We start from the raw sequence: 19,384 nt of genomic DNA, 5'->3' as shown, positions 1-19,384 counted from the left end.
ATCTTTAGTTGATTGTAACTTTAACTGGATTATTTTTTTGTTCTTTATTTCCATGCGATTTTCGAGAATTTTGAATATAAAACTAAGATTTACATTAGTTTGATTTTTTAAGTCTATTTTTGTTTTGTTCTTTTATTATACTGTTATTAGGTCATTATTTTTACGTTTTTTTTTATTCTTCATTACGNGTGGAATTCTCAGAAAAAAAAGGGTGGAAACATCTCGAAAGAAAGGGGCTCTTCAAGGAGCTGGTAAGGAATTTTAGGGGGAGAATGTCCAAATTGCGCTACCGCTTAAGGGGCTAAAGAAAGATGATGAAATAAAAAATGTATTACAAAATTATAAATTAAGTCAAAAGAATTAGTATTATTGATTAAAAAAACAGGATATTTATAAATTAGGCTGTGACCTAATGTCACAATATGTTATTAATGAACGAAATTAAAAATTCTTGTTATTAAATTCTTATTTTAATTCTTTTTATTAAATATGCTCCAAATCTTTGTTTCGCTGCTCCAAAATTGCTTTTTTGTTGCTCCAAAGATTCTCCAAAACCATGTTTTGCCACTTGCACCAACAAAAATATTGATTATTACTCAATATTATTCAGAAATATACGCAATAATCCTTAAGTGGGCGGGGCTACCTGACTTTCCCCTATATATATATATGTATATATATGTGTGTATGTATATTTACTAATGGAAGGTTTTCTGTTATATTTGCAGCGCTCAGAATCAGAAGAAGATTACAGGCACAAAAGCAGTCGGAAAAAGAAACACAAATCTCGATCGAGATCTAGGTCCAGATCTAAAAGCCGATCATCAGGAGATTCCAGAGGCAGATCAGACGATGGTAAAATATTTTTAAAATCGATATACTATGAAAATAGTTTACATTGTATCATATCATAGCCTAGCATCAAATCTAATGATTTCAATGAAATATGTTACAAACTGAAAGATCTTAGAATAACAATAACTACATGTTTTTAAAATTCCAAATTTATTATTTATTTATTAATTTTCTTTTACGTTATATGTACAATACATAATTTTCAAATCGATCGTTTGATAAATCATTCTATTCAGGTGGGAATTCCATTTTAAGTTCGCATGATTTTCTGGTTATTTTTTTTTATTACTTATTTCTATGTATTTCCACATGGTTTTTCAAGATCCTAATATTTTTCATAAAATCTTAATTGGATCTGCTAGATTCAAGATATCATACCATTTAAAAAAAATTCAATCTTTTGGATAGGTTATGGATAGTTATTGGCTATGTACTTCAACACAATCTTTTATACCCAAATTTTTTTAATGCAACACATTTACGCAAATGAATCTCAAAATTTTTAATTGAATAATAATTTTTGATGCTTTTGATCTGCTGTGGAATAATCGCAAGTTCAGAAATATGGTAAATGCCTGTGGTTTTGACGATTGCTTTTTTAGCAATATCGTCATGTTTTTTCACATAATAATAAAATCCTTATTATTATTTTTTAAATTGAATAATATCATTGGTGGAATAGTCTAATATTTCAAACATATTTGGTGGCATTCTCCCTATGTCGCTATGCTGGTGTAAACCTTAGTTTCCATCTATATTGTTTGGTTATAGCGTAATAGCTTCATTAATTTGCAAAAAATATTTCTGCCACATAAATTGGCTTCACATCATCTCATAAAAGTAACTTCTTTCTTTAAATTAAGATATTAATTTAAATTTTGAACTAATAATTCAATTCTATAAACTATATATTATTATACTCTATTTTTCTTAATTATTTTCCGTAATTTTTCAATTGTAAAGAATTGATAAGTTATAATAAGCTGTCTTTGATTTAATATGGCTGATACGTTTTCTTATTGCATTGAACAATTGATATTTATTTGATTTTAATCTAAAAATTTTCTTAATAGAGGAAAATCAAAGACGTCACAGGAAAAAATCCAGGAGGAAAGATAAAAGACGGTCTCCTACAGTAAGTATTATATTGTGATTTTGTGACAAATATCAGTAGTTAATTTTGAATAATGTAATTTGTTGAAATTTTTATTAATTTTGTTTGTCTCCTCAGCCATCATCTTCTGAAGTTGAGAGTGATAATGATCGTAGGGGTAGAGATAAGAAAAAGAAAAAAAAGGACAGCCGCCATAATCGCAGCCCAAGTCATAGTAGTAGCCTATCTCGTGAAGAGGGAGAAGTTGATCAAACTAGTGACAAGGTTTGTCGTATAAGTCGATAATGTATTTATTATTTTCATAAAAGAAGGTTGTCTGATTAAAGTTACATGTTGTCTATACCTTTGTATAATAATTGTTATCTCAATATCATATTTTTTTCATATGTTAGTTTAGAACTATATTATTCACAATTTCATTGCATCGTGCAATTTTTCATTTGTGTTTTATACTAGTCGGTAATAGAAGTGGAATGCATAGGATGCGTTTGATTCCATTATGCAAAACATTTGTGAAATTATATTGGTTAACAAGCATTATCTGTAATAACACTAATAACCCAATTTCAAATTGATCACAAAGATTAATTATTTAAAATTTATACTTTATCCTTAACTAGATTACTGGTTTTTCAGTAGTTTAAGTTTCATCTTTTTCTTTTCATTTGACTTCAACTTAAAAAATAATGGGGGAAAAAATAATTTATAATGTTGTTGATATTAAAAGCATCAACAGTTGCGGATTTAGCATTTAAAAATATAATAAATCTCTATATACATATTGTTTTATTTATGTGATTTTTAGAATAGAGTTCATAATTAAAAAAAAAAGGAATTTTTATTGCACAATCAGGATTTGTAGCATTTTTATAAAGTGCTTAAAGGTGCTTATTTTTAATTTTTTTTTTTTAAAAGCCAGTTAAGTTACTTTTTATTGGGTGTTTGTTAAAAGTGCTTAATTTTCTCTCTTCCAAAACAAGATTTTATCTTTGTCTTGTTGATTGTCATTATGAATTACAGAAAAAGTGAGTGTTTCACAATGCTCTGTTTAACATTCTCACAATTTATTCAACCACTATCTATTTTGGGGTGCAGTCATATGTATATTCGGGGCGCCGCATGCGCAAACACTGAGCTGGATTTTCCCACTCTCACATGCAATTCTGCCATATTTTATGTGGAATTTCAGACTTCAATGCTCCTTTCAACTTCTGAAATTAAATCGAAATTCTCTTGAATGTTTGCTGATATAGGGGACCAACTAAAAATTGTCTAATTTTTTGCCTTCATCAATTCAAAATTTTCATCTTCCTTTTATTCATTTGATTTGATAAAGATAGGAATTGATTGAAATTTTTTAATTCAGGGATGAGACTTTTCCTCTTTTTAGCGGATTTCCGCCTTTTTCATTTTTGTCTCTTGAATTTCAGCCTTATTATCAAAACTCCGATTTTCTAAAAGATTCAGTTTTTTTTAATAAATATTTCGCCTTTTCTGAAAATTCAGTCGTTGAAATAAAATAATTATATTTATTTCTGATTTGATATATAGATATAATATATCGAAAGATATATTGAAGATTCAAACTACGTAGCTGCTAACCCTTCTACATATCTGCTTATTTTAGCTTTTATGAGCAGAAAATAAGATTTTCTTAATTTTCCCCCTTCCGCTAGATAGCTTGTATTTTAATATCAAACATCGATTTTCATATTTACCTGATTTAAAAGTTGCGCATTGCGATTCTTATTCACGAGATTTAAAAATCCAATATCGCGATTTGTATTGAGGCATTTCTAAAATTCTATGTAACGATTCGTATTCACAGCGAGTTTATCCAATGTCGTGATTTGTTTTTGCGGTTGTAATATTCAACAACTATTTTTGTATTTACACATGATTTAAAAATTAGCCTTTGGACTCGTATTCACGCCATTTAGAAATTATGCATCGTAGTTCGTATCTACACGATCTGAAAATTACGCATCATGATTTGTATTTTCACATTTTTGAAATCCAATATCGAGTTTCATTCCCGTGATTTCAATATCGTGATTTATATTCACGCGATTTTAAAAATCAAGATGTAAAAAGTAAGTTTTTTTTTTTTGAATTAGTTCCTATAAATGGCAGTTTTTCTATCGACGATTATTGCTATATGTAGGCATTACAACATCAGCGAAACTGTATGAGAATATTTTACTGATATTTTTGCTATAAATCACGATTTCATCGCATGAAAATTCAGCTTTTTTGCCTTTTGGCCAATCTTATCCCTGTAAATTATGGGAGTTTGTGCTGGAAGGACCTGACTAGTTGTTGAAATATTTCAAGCTTTTTATTATAAATACAGTATTTATTATAGTACTTATGTAATAATTATTGTGTTAATGTATATATATTTTGATTGCATGTATAAATGTGCATTTATACATTTCACTGATTAGCTTACTAATAATTACAGATTGAGCTTTAGTTATTTTAATTCTTAGATTATACTTTATAATAGTTCAGAACCCCTTATTTTCCAGCATTAAGAAGTTTGTACTTATGGAGGGGGGAGGGAGATAATCAAAAGCCTTATTAATTAGGTGTGTCTGATCATATTTTATAAAGAATGTTAGGCATGGCTCAATATCGTTAAGATCTTTAAATTTTTTATTTTTTTTAAGAGCTTGCAATGTTAATTATTTAAAGGAAAAACTGAAGGAAAATTAATTTAATCAAATAAAATAATTTATAATAATTAATAATAATAATTAATTAGTTAATTAACAACATTGGAGTAGTATTTAGAAATAAGTTTTTGTTATATTTTTTTAAAATGCTAATTATTTTATGATAAAGCCATCTTTGTTAAAATTATGCTATTTGCTGAATATAATACAAATTTTTTTATGTAATGTTAAAATACTATCTTTACCTATGTGGGAACATTAAGATTTGTTACGGTTTTTCATTTTGATGTATTTTTTAATATGATTTTGATATATATTATATCAAAACTTATGCCAAATATTTTTCTTAATTTTCTTGCTTATTTTTTGAATCATAAGGTTTTTATAACTTTAAAAAAAAGTTATTAAAATTTTTTTTTTTGCAAAAAACTTTAACACTTTATTTGAAAGAAGTTAAAAAAAATATTTCTTTTTTTTTATTTGGAAATTGACAAGTGTTGACTAATATTTTTGTCTCAATAAATTAAGTGCAAAAATATGTTAAAATAAGTGCATATAATAATTAATTTTCCATCCCTCAGTATTTGGTTATGATGTACTCCACATTTCACGAAGTTCAGCCTTCAGATATTGTTATTTAAAAATTTTATCATTTTTTTGTGATAAACTGAAGCAGTTACCCGTAGTAAAACTAAGATTGTAAGAGTGTATTATACAGTAAAATTGTAAGACAGTTGCTTAGCTAAGATTAAAGCAATGTGTCTTACTTATTTTAAACTAACTAGTTATATAAAAATTAAATGTCATTTTGTTGACTCATGTCTTGACATTACTTGAAAAATTTAACAAAATTGAGCCCATTTTCCTCTGGTTGTATTTTTTCCAAAATTTTTTTCTCCTACATTGTTCATGGTAAAAATGTAATTTATTTTTTTAATTTTTTTAAATATTAATAATTTTAGTCTAAAGATTCCTTATGTACAACAATATGCTTCAAGTTGTAGACTCTCTACATGTTTGACTGATTAAGTTTTAATCAATAAACTTTTTCACGAAAGAAAAGAGTTATAAAAAGATTTTGAATCATTGAAGAAGTGAATTCAAGTTAAATAAATACATTTTTCCTTCATTAAATGAGGAAAATGAATAAAGAAAGTGAATTGTTATGCCTTAAAAATTTTAGTATTGATATTGAATTGAATCTAAAATCTGTTTGTAAAATTAAAAATTCATTTTAATTGTGTTAATTTTAATTTTCATAAATTTAAAAAATTTCAGTTCTGAATTTCAGTTGCTAGTGATATTTTAATATTTCCTTGGATTTAAAAAAAATTTTCTTTTTTGAACTTCATACTTATTTCTAGATTTTGGGACATACATACAAATTCATATTTTTCTAAACTGAAATTGGATCTGGGTGAATAAATGTTTTCTTCTTATGCTTTTTTTTCATAAAAAAAGTGAATTATGGGATATAATACGGCTCACACGAAGAATATCAATTTTCTCTTAAAATTATGATGTAAATATAACAAAAATTTAAAGTAATAAGCATTTGTTTATAATTTAAACTATAGATAGTTAAAAAAATGTCATTAATGAGTTTTGCTTAGAGCTTATTTAAACAAAACGCTGTGTAATGGCTTGAAAATGAAAGATTCTATTCCTATGCATTCTTTATACTTGACTTTTGTAACATTTAAAAAAAATGTATCTGTTAATGATTAAGGTTAAAAAAAATTCTGTGTATTTTTGTTGATCTGTTAAAAGATATGTTTTTAGTGATTTGTAATTTTTACTTTGATAAAATTTAAATATATTTATAAAGTAAATTTGCTTTGAAGTGTAAAAAACTTTAAATAAAACAAAATAATTTCTATTATATTGCATTAAGTTTTTAAAAACAGGGGGAAAGTTTTTTCTAATAAGTTTCTCGTTTATAACTCAATTATATTCTGTTTGTAAAAATTTACTACAGTTCATGTAATCGTATGGACAGAAATGCAGAATTTGTTTAATTTACAGAAATACATTTATACAATACTATTTTATATAATTTAATTACAACTATTCTATTAAATAGAAACATTATAATTATTTGTTCTTTATCTTTCTGAGCAATTTCAAATTATAAACAAATGTTCTTATCAATAAATGCCTTTCAATTTTTAGACTTTAAAAGTATTATAAATTGATAAAATAATAATAATAATAATAATGATTATGCAGTGGAAAAAAAATTGGTTAAAAATTATATGCAAATTTTTTTGGTTTGCATTTCATTTTAACATGCTAATAAACATTATTAACAAATTGTGAATTCATTCTTTTGTCCATTTTAAAATGAATTATTGACTGACAAATTTAAAAAGCAAATTTAGAATAAACATATCATGGGATTAATATCTCTGGACTCTGGGAATTAAATAATATAACATTTCATTAAAACAAAACATTTTCAAAAACACATATTCCTAAAAAAATTTTTTTATGACAAACCATTTTGCTCATTAAGTAAGTTGACCTTAAATAGAGTTTGCATCTCATATTTAGTTAGAAGTAGTGAATTAGCATCTATATATTACATAGCATTTGATTTATAAAGGCAGCAGTGATATTTAATTGATTTCTATCAAATATTCTAAGTAACACTATAATTAGTTAATAATGAAGTTTTTCAATAACAATGTAAAAGATATTTAACAGTTTTGATTTCTCATGATTTGCTAATTTTATATTAATAAAATCATGTTTCTATATCAAAATTCTAATCAATATAAACCCAGACATACAAATAGCTGACAGTAAATTACTGTATCCTACCTGCCCGAAACATAAGTTGTTGTTTTAAATTCCTTTTAAAAAAGTTTCAAAAACTCCTTTAAAATTTTGAGAAAAAAATCTTAAAGAGTTAACTTTCTCTATGATATTTTTTTTAAACTTTAATCAAATTTAATAGTCTAATATTGTGTTGAACTTTTATATTAAATACAAGGTAAAGTTTTATCTTCATTTAATATCTTTTTTATCCTCCATGTATAACAGCTGCAATAAAATAAGTTTAAAAAAACCCTATTTAAAATATGTTAATCACAAATTGACACAGGTAGTAACACTATTATGTAATGCATCTCCAGTCACCAGTCCTATGAAATTTTTTTGTTTTAAAATTTTATGGTGTATAGTCCACAAATGAAATTCATTATACACTGAATAACTGTGGACCTAATGGTCATATCAAACTTTACTTTTAATATGTAGTCGTATCATTTGAAGTCACTCAGAGACACAAAAATTAACTTTCTCAGAGTAAACATAAATTTTTTTTTGACCATTTCAGATTTTTGACAATCACGTTATGGATGATAATAGTAAACTTGCAGGTGTGACCCCATTAGTGTAGTCAGGAAAATGGTCAAAAGCCTTTATTGTTATTTTACTTTAGTTCTTTGGAACAAATTTTAGGCAATTTAAAATGTTAGTACACCCAACTCAAAACTTTTATGTAAAAATACTTTTTATTTATTTATTATTTTAATATTTAATTTAATAATGACTTAAAATAATTTTGAACTGTTTCTACATACATTGTAATTCATAAGTTTTTTTATTAATTAATTGTACATACATTATAATTCATAAGTTATTATTATACAATAAAAAAGTAATTTTTAGCACATAAAGTTATCATTGAGTGGTTCAAACTTTTTTGTTAGAGCGATATCTACTAAACTATAGCTTCCTTTATAACTTGCAATAAATAATTGTTTTATGTGTAATTTTCCATTGAAAAATACTTAAAATTCTTTTAAGTTCTGATAATCCAAGTGTACGATTTCTTTTTTTGTTATAGCTACTGAAGTTTATCGATATTTGAAAAAGAGAAGGAAAACTGTGATTCAAATATATAAAGATATTTATACTTTAAGGCTGTGCAACAAGTTTAAATTGATGCAATATCTTGTGTCTTATAGTGCTTTTTTTAATTATAAAATAATAAATTATCAATTGTCAATTTGCCTTAGTAACAAAAATAAAGAAAAAAAAGAATCAGATATTGATAAATTTTAAGGTTTGAATGATAAAAAAGAAATTTTTTCCCCTGAAACAGAGAACTGCAGTTTTTAACACATTTTGTGCTGTGAAATAACTTGCTGGTGTCTTTTATTGAAAAGCTGATTAGAAACCTTTGCCAAAAAATAACACAAAAACAAATACTAATGAAAATTATGATAAAATATAAATTATAAAAAAATTATGATTGTAATACTTTGAGTAGATTTTTTTACCTTTCAACTCACTGTGCCTTTAAATAACACTTTTTATGAATTAATTAGTTAATTACCTTCATCTGAGCTTTCAGTAATTTGAGTTGTTGCTGACCTTGAGTATCTAAACATTTTTGTCTTTGAATAAAAGGAAAAACATAATGTATGTTAACTAAATAATATTCTCTGATTACCTTAAAAATGTTGCTGGCTTTGATAAATTGCATTTTTTTAATATAAATATTTTATAATGCCTGTGCTGGAAGAAAATGCCTGTTCGGCATTATGACTTAGCCTTTCAAATGCTTGACTAACTACCAGAAAGTTTTAGTTTACTTAGTTACCCAGATTTATCAAGAACCCTAAAGAAACATTTAGTAAGGAAGAAATTATTGGTAGAATATGATAGATTGATGAAAGCAATAGTGGTTGAAATTTTAGTATTTATTGTCAAACTAGCCTTCTGCAGTTTTCAAGTTGCATTTAATATTAATACTTTCTGTTTGAATCCTCTTTTTTATATTGTTTGTCATTAAAATGCATACCAGTACATACTGATTAAGAAATCATGATACCTAAAACTTTACCTGGTGTTTATATTTAGAGAAATTAAGCCTATTTCATTCAAGACATGGCATGTGAACTTGTAAAAAATAACTGGCTTTTGCTTTTAGTTTAACATTTCTTGGTCAACCTGCAAACAATCTGCAACATTTGTTTATTTACAAAATATTATACAGAAAGACGCAATAAATAAATGATGAAAATAATTATAAATTTAGACCAACTTTTTTTTCTTTCTTTCTATTTTTCTAATACTTCAAATTGTGGTTGTAGAGTTAAGTGGTTAAGTAAATATATATTATGAGCCATTGTAGATTTTTTTGTTTATCCCTTCTTGAAATATCTAATTTTTCTTTAAACGTATATGTAACACATATGTTAAGCAAAACCATTGTTTTTTGTATTAAAAATTTCTCCTTCTCTAGATTATGCCATAGATGGAATCTGTTTGGATTATTAAAAATTTTTTAATACAGACCTTAATGCAATTTTTAATACAGAGATATTCCTTGAAATTTTATTTTATCCTCACTACTAAAACTCGTTCAATTTTTCCCATTTACTTTTGCATATAAACTAACATTATATACTTATTTTCTAAAAAGAACCCTCATTGTTGCCTTATTTATTGCTTACTTGAGACATAAGTTGGGAGATAACTATTGAAAATTGTTTTCTCCATTTATTTCAGCCTTCTTTAAATATTTGATAGTGATAATATTCTTATATCTTTGTGTGTTTAAATCATTTCAAACCAAACACTCTTTGAAAAGAAAGTCTATGTAAAAGCAGGTTATGAAAAATTCCATAGTTTCAAATACTAGAAGGCATTTAAAACTTTTAAAAATGCTTGCATCAGAATTACTACTTCACGAGTGTCAAACTTTAACTTTTTCTGAATCACAGGCTCATGGCGATTTGTAATCAGAAAACTTCACAAAAAATTAAATGGGAATGAAAATGTTCTCGATTTGTAGTTATTCAATGTTCCAGCTTGGAAGTTGAGGCTTCCAAGGTTACCATAGTTTGTGAACTGTTGCAAAACACTAGGCTAGGGCTTTTACAAATTTTTTTAAAATTAATACTTGAGATACCTTCTTACTTAACTTATTATGTGATCCTACATACATAAAAAATATTACAGGTATGGCGAGTTAGTAATATATGTTATGGTGTAGACTCCTTGTGACTTCATATAGGATCTGAAGCACAACTAACAGTTTAAGAAGCTCTTCCATAGACTCTGAAAAACAAGAGAAGTGGTTTACATATTCTATATAAGATAAAATGTTACCTTTCAGTTTTCTTTTGTTTCTAATTAAATAACTCTGGCTTTTACAATGCAACATATACTGATTAATCTAAGAGGTTCACGTTATTTAAAACATGGGGTGAAATTTCCCAGCTTGTTTTTCTTTTAAACTTGAAAATATTCTTCATTTTTCCAAATTCAGTGAAAAAAACAGAAACAGAATTGTTCTTGCACTTCTGATATTGATTGTTTTCAATATAACTTTACATAAGACACATAAACATTAATAGGAAAGCTTTATTATATTTCCAATTAGACATTCTGAAATTGCTGTAAAAATATTAAATACTAGACAAAAACTAATATTCTGTTATGAAACGAAAAGAAAAAAAAAAGCTTTTGGAGATTTATGCTTTTTTTTTTTTAATTGAAAACTATGTATCACTTCACTGACTTCCAAAAAGTGAACTAGCGTTATATCCAATTTTGAGACTATAGAATTAAAGTTTTCTCAAAATAGTTTATTTTTACAATTTCTTACTTAAGCGTGCAAACAAATACAAAAATGACACAGGTAGTAATACATACATAGGTTGTACTATACTATATTATACTATTCTATTTCTTACAGTTGCAGGAAGAAATTAAGTTTCACATTATTAGAGCAGTACATGTCAATTATAAAGAAATACACATTAAACACTTTTTATGAAACATTGTAATAAAATCAAAGAAGCTTAGGTATTATTGATATTCTCATAAAACACAATTTCATTGCAGTTATGCCACCTATTTACGACATTTTCTGTAATTTCTATTGATTGTAATTTTGCAAATATTTTATGAAAAACTTTTAAAAATGATAGAAAAGTTGTCTTTCTCTCTCTCTCTTTTTAATGGTTTCTTACAGTTTATACACTCTAGTATATTTTTTCACTCATGTGAAAGGGTCATGTTAAAGTGTCATGTGAATGACCCTTTAATTTTTGAAAGAAAACTTTATTTTATCTCTGCAAACGTACTTTTTTTTGCTTGTATGTTAAATTCGAAGTATTCTTTTTAACACAATGTGCAATAATATTTCATTCAAAATATTAACTAAAAATAAACTCCATATCTATGGAAAACTGCAGAAAAGTATTGCAATAGGTTGGCATTTCTGTCAGTGTAACAACAAAATAAATCTTAGAAATAGTTTTTAATTTATCTATTGCTTATTAATTCAATATAGTAAACTTACCAGAAGAAGTGGAATAGTAAAATATAGAGCAACAAAAAATTGGTAATTTACATTCAGCATTAATATCTAGTTAAAAAGCATAATTACTTAAAAATATTAGGTTTGTTTTCTTAGTTACACGAATAGTGTCTTTGTCCTCTTAATGCTTACAAAATACTTCATTATTACATTCATTCTATATTGATTCTCCCTTCATGCATTCATTAGGCTGGACCTTCCATTGATATGCGTAAGTCCAACAGGGTGAGTTAATGTTACTTAACTTTTTTTAATTGAAAGTCTATTGTTTTTCTTTTTTACTACACTTTGACTAAGTATAATTTCTCCCCATTATATTTATCAATGGAAAATGTGAATTTGCTTGCAAAAACTTGTCACTAACATCACACTGCACTTTACTTATAAATTGCTATTATAGAAAATGAAAACAAATCATTGATAAAACATGCAAGTTTTCTAAAACTGCCATACAAGCTTGTAGGCAAACTAGGATACATAATAAAAATTGAGAATTGTTTAGCTATCCATGACTAGAAAGTGAGTGGAAGAAAATGGCAATAGCGATAGAAGATCTGCTAGGACACGAGTAATAAATGGAAAATGTAAAAACACGTGTACGTGTTTGGATACTTGTTCTAGATTAAGGAAGTGACAGGAGATGTTCGAAGTTTACACCATTTTGAGTGTATCCCTGCACTTTGAGAGTTTCTTTGATTGTAGCAACTGTGTATACGAGTTCATTGCTGACTCCACAGGCTTATTGTATACCATAGTTCTCCATGGAACGGAATCAGATGTGCATGAGTGGGCATTAGAGATGAGATGTACTTGTTTACTGAAAAAAAGTTTCAGGCTCAAACTCGTCATAAAATTTTTTCTACTTTTAAACGAACATTTGCTTCAGTTATTAAGAATAAAAAATAACAATCTGTGTCGGTGCATTTGCTTTATGAGGCTAAAACTTTCTGTCAAATGACTTTTATTGAGTTTAAGATTTTGATTTTCTTTTTTTAATTTTTGTTTTAATCATTCTGGAGTTTCAGTCCATACATAGTCGGCATTGGATGTCACTCCTTGTCTGGTTGACGATAGCGAAATGCAAATTGAGTTAGTATGGCGAACTTAGGGCTATGGCATTCAATTGACAGAGTGATAAATTTTATTTAGTCTGGTAGTAAAAAGTAATATTCAATGTATCATGAATGTTTACTAAGTGAGCACTGTTTAGGGGTTGGCAAAGCATTAGCAATCAAAGCGCCCTAGTATATCTTTCTTATATGTTGAAATTCTTTCTAACCGAAACAGTATTTATTAAACGTAATTTATTCATATGTGCAAGGTTGTTTTGGTAAATTTAGATGTGAGGAAGCGAGCCAGAGTTCATCTCCAGTGGACATCTGGCAGCACCCTTGTTGTGTTGTTAGGCGGGTAGTAACATAATATTAATTAGAATACCACATGAAATCTTCTAAGTTAGATACAGCATATTTGATACAAGTATTTTATTCAAATTCATTCACTAGCCTTGCATTTTCTCTTATTTTTAAAAATAAATGAATTATATAGTTAAGCTTTTATTTTGCAATTACTAAAACCAAAGTTAAATAAGTATTTCATTATTTAATTGTGATACATAAAGATACATTTTGTTAAAAATGTTATAAAGAAAGAAAGCTTATATCTTAATTATTTCCTGTGTTATTGCTTGCCTAAGGTGAACTGATAATTTTGAGTAGCATTTATTTCACTTGTGTAGCACAAAATTGTTAGTATTTCTTAGAAACAGTGAAGCAGTAACATAGAAGCATTATTATTTCCCCCATTCAAAACTTTTGAGATAAATTAATTCTCATTAATAGTTAAAAAATGTATTTTAACACAAAAATACTTTTTTCCTTTCACTTATACAATTTTTTAAAAACTAATTATAATACCTTTAAGTGGCACCCTATACGAGTTGATAGCAACTGTGGTTAGCTCATGTAAGTTGTATTAACTGGTTAAATTAAATATGAGCTAATATTTGAGGCTCTATTAGGTGATTAGTGCAAATATGAGCCTTTGATTTAGCAACAATTTTAATTTTCCTGCTATTTTGTGCCATGATTATAAATTTAAATAATCTAAGAGCAGCAAGTTCTTTAAGTAATGTGCTATTTTTCATTATAATATAGCAATAAAAGTTACCAAAAATTTAGGCTGTTTTCTAGTATTCATTATTATTATTTAACATAAATTATGGATCTTTTTTTTGAGATCTGAAATATTTTTAAAAATTTTTTCGCTGTCTTAACAAAACATACTTTTTGCAAAAAAAAATTTGCTGGTGTTTTAGTGAGAACCGGTTGTATTTCTATAAAAGGAAATTTTTTTTTAGTTAAAATCAGGAATAATTAGAAATTTATATAAAGAAAATTCAAATAAAGAAGTTAATAATGTTCTATCATCATCATGCTTGTTTTATCTCTTGATGCTTGTTAAGTCAATTTAGGATCACTCCTTTTTATTTAGAAATGAAAAAACAACTACTTGTATATGTTAGTCTTATTTCTGCTATATGTTGAAAGTAAATAATTGATTACACATATTGTGAATAGAAAGACAAATTTCATAAGTGAAATCTATATTAAAATAATATCTTCAAGTTGGAGTTAAGATAATTCAAGAAATTTTAAGCATATGTCATTTATACCCCATTTAAGAGCACACCACTTTCAAAATTTGTTTCCTTTTCGTAAATCATGATGATAAAAGAAATAAACAAAGTGGTTTTTGACCTGGTATTTACAATTCCCTGACACCTGGACATAACAGTTCCTAAAACACTATAGCCGATGCTCAATATTTTAATAAAATTTAATACTAAAGCAAAAAGCTGTTGTGCTTCTTTCTATTTCATAACATCCTGGCTCCTAAAAACTGAATCTATCTCTTAGAAATTTTGCTGACACTTGGTTTTAATCACTGTTGTTTAGCTCTTCACTCTAAACAATGAGTAATTATTTTTTTCTTAATTGGTGGGTTGATTTCGAGTGCTCCATCTAATAACCAAAATTCTGTTGCCTTGCTAATTTATTGAATGCCTAAATTTATTTAGTGACCTATATATTCTTTTTGATCTAATTTATGGTTATCTTTTGTTCATGCAAAGCTTTAAGGAAAGGCACCAAATTTCTGTTCTTAATAGTATAAATTGAAGTTGTTTTGTTGATGCCATTAATTTATCTTTTGCATGCATTAATGTTTAAAGACTGCATCAATATTTTTTGACAATAGCTCTTTTCCTAATTTAGTCATATTATACTGTTTAATTTTCTTCAAATTTTTGGTTTTATTTGTTAATTGCAGTATTTATTTATTTATTTTCTCTGATTGAACAGATTTAAAATAACTTTGAAAGTTTAGATTATGTCTAATGTTATATCCAATGNTTTTTGACAATAGCTCTTTTCCTAATTGAGTCATATTATACTGTTTAATTTGTTAATTGCAGTATTTATTTATTTATTTTCTCTGATTGAACAGATTTAAAATAACTTTGAAAGTTTAGATTTATGTCTAATGTTATATCCAATGGACCCAATTTAAGCTCATTCAAAAAAGTAGTGGTAGATAAAAGGCTTCTGAATGTAAACATAGAGAGTATTTTTTGTCAAAAAAATTCTTGGCTGCTAAAACAATATTAATCATCCTTGATTCATTATTTTTAAACAATATTTGATGCAAAATAATAAGTTTGCTTTTCAAATTTTATAAAAAACATAGTTTAAAGGTGGTATTATAACTCTATCTAATTCTAATAACTCTCCTAATTACAACTCTATCTTATTGTTTTTTAATCTAAATTAACCATTGTTAGACTATTTATGAGCATTTATAAACTCTTGGAACATTTTTGTACAGGACGTTTGCGGCAGGCATGAATATTTTGTCTAAAAATAATTCTCAATTTGCCTATTTGTTTAGGCTAACATTATACACAGTTTTATAATTTTCTTTTTAGCTTAAGTTTTAGGACAGTTAATGTTTTTTTTTTTTTTAATCTATAAAAACAGATTGTCAGAACAGATATCTATAAAAACAGTTATAATTTAGATAACTCTAAACCAGTTGCTGTTAAGAACAAAAGCTTCTATAACACTTTGATATTTTATTTTCAAAGAAAAAAGTGACATAAAATATTAGAATTTCTAACTCTCTTTCACTTAGAAATATGCTTCTACATATCTCTTTACATTTTAAAGCAATACTTATAAAATAAATAGGACATTAATTCTCTGACTAGTGAGGGAATCGAAGTTTACAAAAATGAAAAACTATACTTGACACACTGGTGTTATCCTTGTTAGCAATCTTATTCTATAAGAGTTTTAAATTATAAATGGATTATTTTTGTACATAATTTTATATATTTAAACAGAGTATTGTGTAATTTTGTTTTAAAAAGTTTTTTTTCCTTTTGCATTCATATGAAGAGTTAAAACTTGTGTTTAATCTGTTCTAACTATCTAAAATCTTTTTTAGAAGTATTCAGAAAGTGATGCAAGTGAAGAAGAGCTAGAACATCGTAGAAGACTACTGCTTCAACAGTTAGCTGCTCACCCTATTCCATAAACATTTGATTCTTATGCTTAAATTAATAGCAAGCAAGACTATCATTTTTTTTCTTACATAATCATTAAGAAAATAACTCATTTAAAATTATAGAATTTACTTTTTAAAATTATCATTTTCTCATTTAAATATTACTGACTTCCACAAATTGAACATATTTTTTTTCCTAATTTTGGAAATTATGTAAAGATGTGTGTGATGAATCATTAAATCTGTATGATCTTTGGTTTCTGTAACTATTTTTTTGTGTTGAATCTTTTGTAGTATTAAATCATTAGGCTTGTAATTACACTATTACTAATTTTTATCATAAAGCCTTTTCTTAAACGTTTAAAGATAATACTAAAAACTAAATTTTTTTTTACTGATCTTAGATAGTTTCATGTAGTTGATTTTAAATCTGCAATCGATTTTTCTCTCCAAGCTACAGTTTTTTTTTATTAAAATGAAATTTTTAGTTACTTTTTTTTACGAAATGTACTAGTTTAAAAATATTATGTATAACAGATGATCACATAAATGCTGTGACAAACTTCTAGAAGAGTTAGGTTACATTGCCAGGATTAAAATTGCATAGGAACCCACGCCTGGGAATATTGTCCTATGCCACTTTGGGTGCTTTCTCATGAACTGCTTTTTGCGTGCTTCTGAACAGGTTATAATAGGGAAGTGTTCCTAACCTCTTCTGACAGCATTTCCTGACATGGGTTTCTATGCCATTTTAACCATGATGATGTGCTCTAAATCCTTTAGAAGTTTGTAGCAACAATTTATATTTCAACAAAAAATAGACTAAATATGTCATTTAAAAAAAATCTAACTTTAGGAGCAAAACTAATTTCTGATTTAAAATCCCCACACGATCATATATGATCAAGTATTTGTATAAATGCAATGAAAAATTTGTTTCCCAGTGTTACTTAATTAAAAACACAGCTTTCTCCACAACACTAATTTTACATTCAGTTAATATCAATGTACATTAGTTTATGAGGATACGAGAGGATATTTTGTTGTCTATTATGGTATGATTAAATTATTCAACTATACAAATATTTCTAAAAACTTTTAAAATTCAGAAATCCAAATACTGCCTTATAATTACAACTGCAGAGCGATATATTTTTTTAGTATTGCTATGTAAAAATATTTGTTTAATATACTTTAATGTGGTTGATATAGCTGTAGGCAAAATTTAAGTACTTTGGTTACAACGTTAAATTTCTGTAACTTTTCTACTAACAACAACATTGATTAGAGTTGTTTTGGTAGCAGCAAGAATGAAATTTTAATCCACTAGTTATTTATGTAGGATAACGAAGCCAAATACTTTCTAATTACAAAAGTTGGGATTTCATATAAAAAAAAACAGACAATGTGCGCAAGTTGAGCCAGAATTTTTTCCCCTTTAAATACTAAAATTTAAGTACCTTGAAAAAAAATATAGTTTTGATGTATGAAGAGGAGTATTTATTTCTGTAGACACAATTACTATTTGTGAATTTCTATAATATTTTGGAGCAGTGCCTATCATTTTAATACACAAAATGACTGTGCTAACAAGAGTCATTTAAAATTTTCTTGTATGTAAAACAAAAATTGCAATTTTTCAAGAATTATAGAAAAGCACCATCTAAATTTATAACTATATAATACTGGTCACAGCCGACCGGACTGTGTAGTGGTTCTGGGTTTGAATCCCGGGCAAGACATGGGTGTTCTTTCATTCTCTATACTATCTGTCTTTACTATGGAGCAAGGTTGGCCCACCTAATATGAAGCCCCTGAACAAGTGGCCAACAAGTCTGCCCTACCGATACCTGAATGACGAGTGTCAATCGAGCAGGCATTGGAGAAAAAAAAAACTAGTACAAAAATTAAATATATGTTATATTGCCATAATTTTATAATAGTTTGCTTACAAATGTTACTTGAAAAAAAAAAACTTCGATCATGAATAGCTAAGGATCTCTATTTATAACTAATTTACCTTTAAGTTTCTCTCATAAATGTTAATATTTGTGGCTTTGGCAATGTTGATACCATGTCAGAAGGCTCCTTTTGGTAACACAAATGTGAGTTGAAAAATATCTTTGCATAATAAATTTTTTTATGTATCTAACCTAATAATTTCTTTTCCTTTTAAACTATATTTCCTGGGAGGTATTTTACAATTGCATTACTTTGTATTGTGTTACATTGCAGGTCAGGTTTTATATACTTTGCAGCTACATATGGTTAATGAAACTTCTTTAGAATTTAGTTTGAATTTTCAATTTAACTGTTATATATAGTATATTAAAAAGGTGATTGCAAAAACACTTATTAAACAAGTTAACTCTAGTTTAATGAGGTGTTTAAAATAGAAAACTAATGGATTAAGTTATGATAAATATAATATTTATCTGAGGAAAAAAAAATATTTTCTAACATAGTATACACAATACCTTGAAACAATTTAAAGTACTCTCTATAATATTTAAAGTGATAATGAAATAAAAAATTAAGCGATGTTATCCAAACTTCACAAACATTAACATGCTTGTCAGATCTTAAAATTATCTAAATTTTGTCTAAGTCAGTTGAAATCAAAAATATTGCTTCTCTTTAAATATATGAACAAAATCTTTGGCGAAATTCTATAGTTAAAGAAGTTGGAAGGTCTGTATGTAGCATATAACAATACAGCATGCCATTAGAAAAATGGGAATTTAAGCTTTTTTGCTTTATAGAATAAAATAAGCCACCCAAGAGCAAAAGCATTTTTTTTTTGATAGAATAAAAGAAACTCACCACAAC

At 26.5% G+C, this 19,384-nt stretch overlaps 1 protein-coding gene across 8 annotated transcripts in view; it reads left to right on the top strand.

Moving 5' to 3' along the window:
• Positions 1-16,821, top strand: part of LOC107444026 (pre-mRNA processing factor 40) — a 47,728-nt gene extending 30,907 nt beyond the window's left edge. For 4 of the 8 annotated variants that reach the window (XM_071178816.1, XM_043045339.2, XM_043045338.2 and 1 more), the window contains exons 23-27: positions 729-855; positions 1,929-1,990; positions 2,087-2,233; positions 12,179-12,214; positions 16,496-16,821. In XM_071178816.1, the coding sequence (XP_071034917.1) occupies positions 729-855; positions 1,929-1,990; positions 2,087-2,233; positions 12,179-12,214; positions 16,496-16,585 (462 nt within the window). In that variant the 3' untranslated portion in view covers positions 16,586-16,821. The remainder of the gene's footprint in view (positions 1-728; positions 856-1,928; positions 1,991-2,086; positions 2,234-12,178; positions 12,215-16,495) is intronic. The other 4 variants (XM_071178820.1, XM_071178819.1, XM_071178818.1 and 1 more) reach the window with 1 other exon arrangement.
• The last annotated feature ends 2,563 nt before the right edge of the window (positions 16,822-19,384 follow it).

This window comes from Parasteatoda tepidariorum, chromosome 3, assembly GCF_043381705.1.
Source record: "Parasteatoda tepidariorum isolate YZ-2023 chromosome 3, CAS_Ptep_4.0, whole genome shotgun sequence".
Classification (NCBI taxonomy): Eukaryota; Metazoa; Arthropoda; class Arachnida; order Araneae; family Theridiidae; genus Parasteatoda; species Parasteatoda tepidariorum.
Note: the sequence above shows the minus strand (reverse complement) of the source record. Positions and strands in the feature narration are given on the sequence as shown.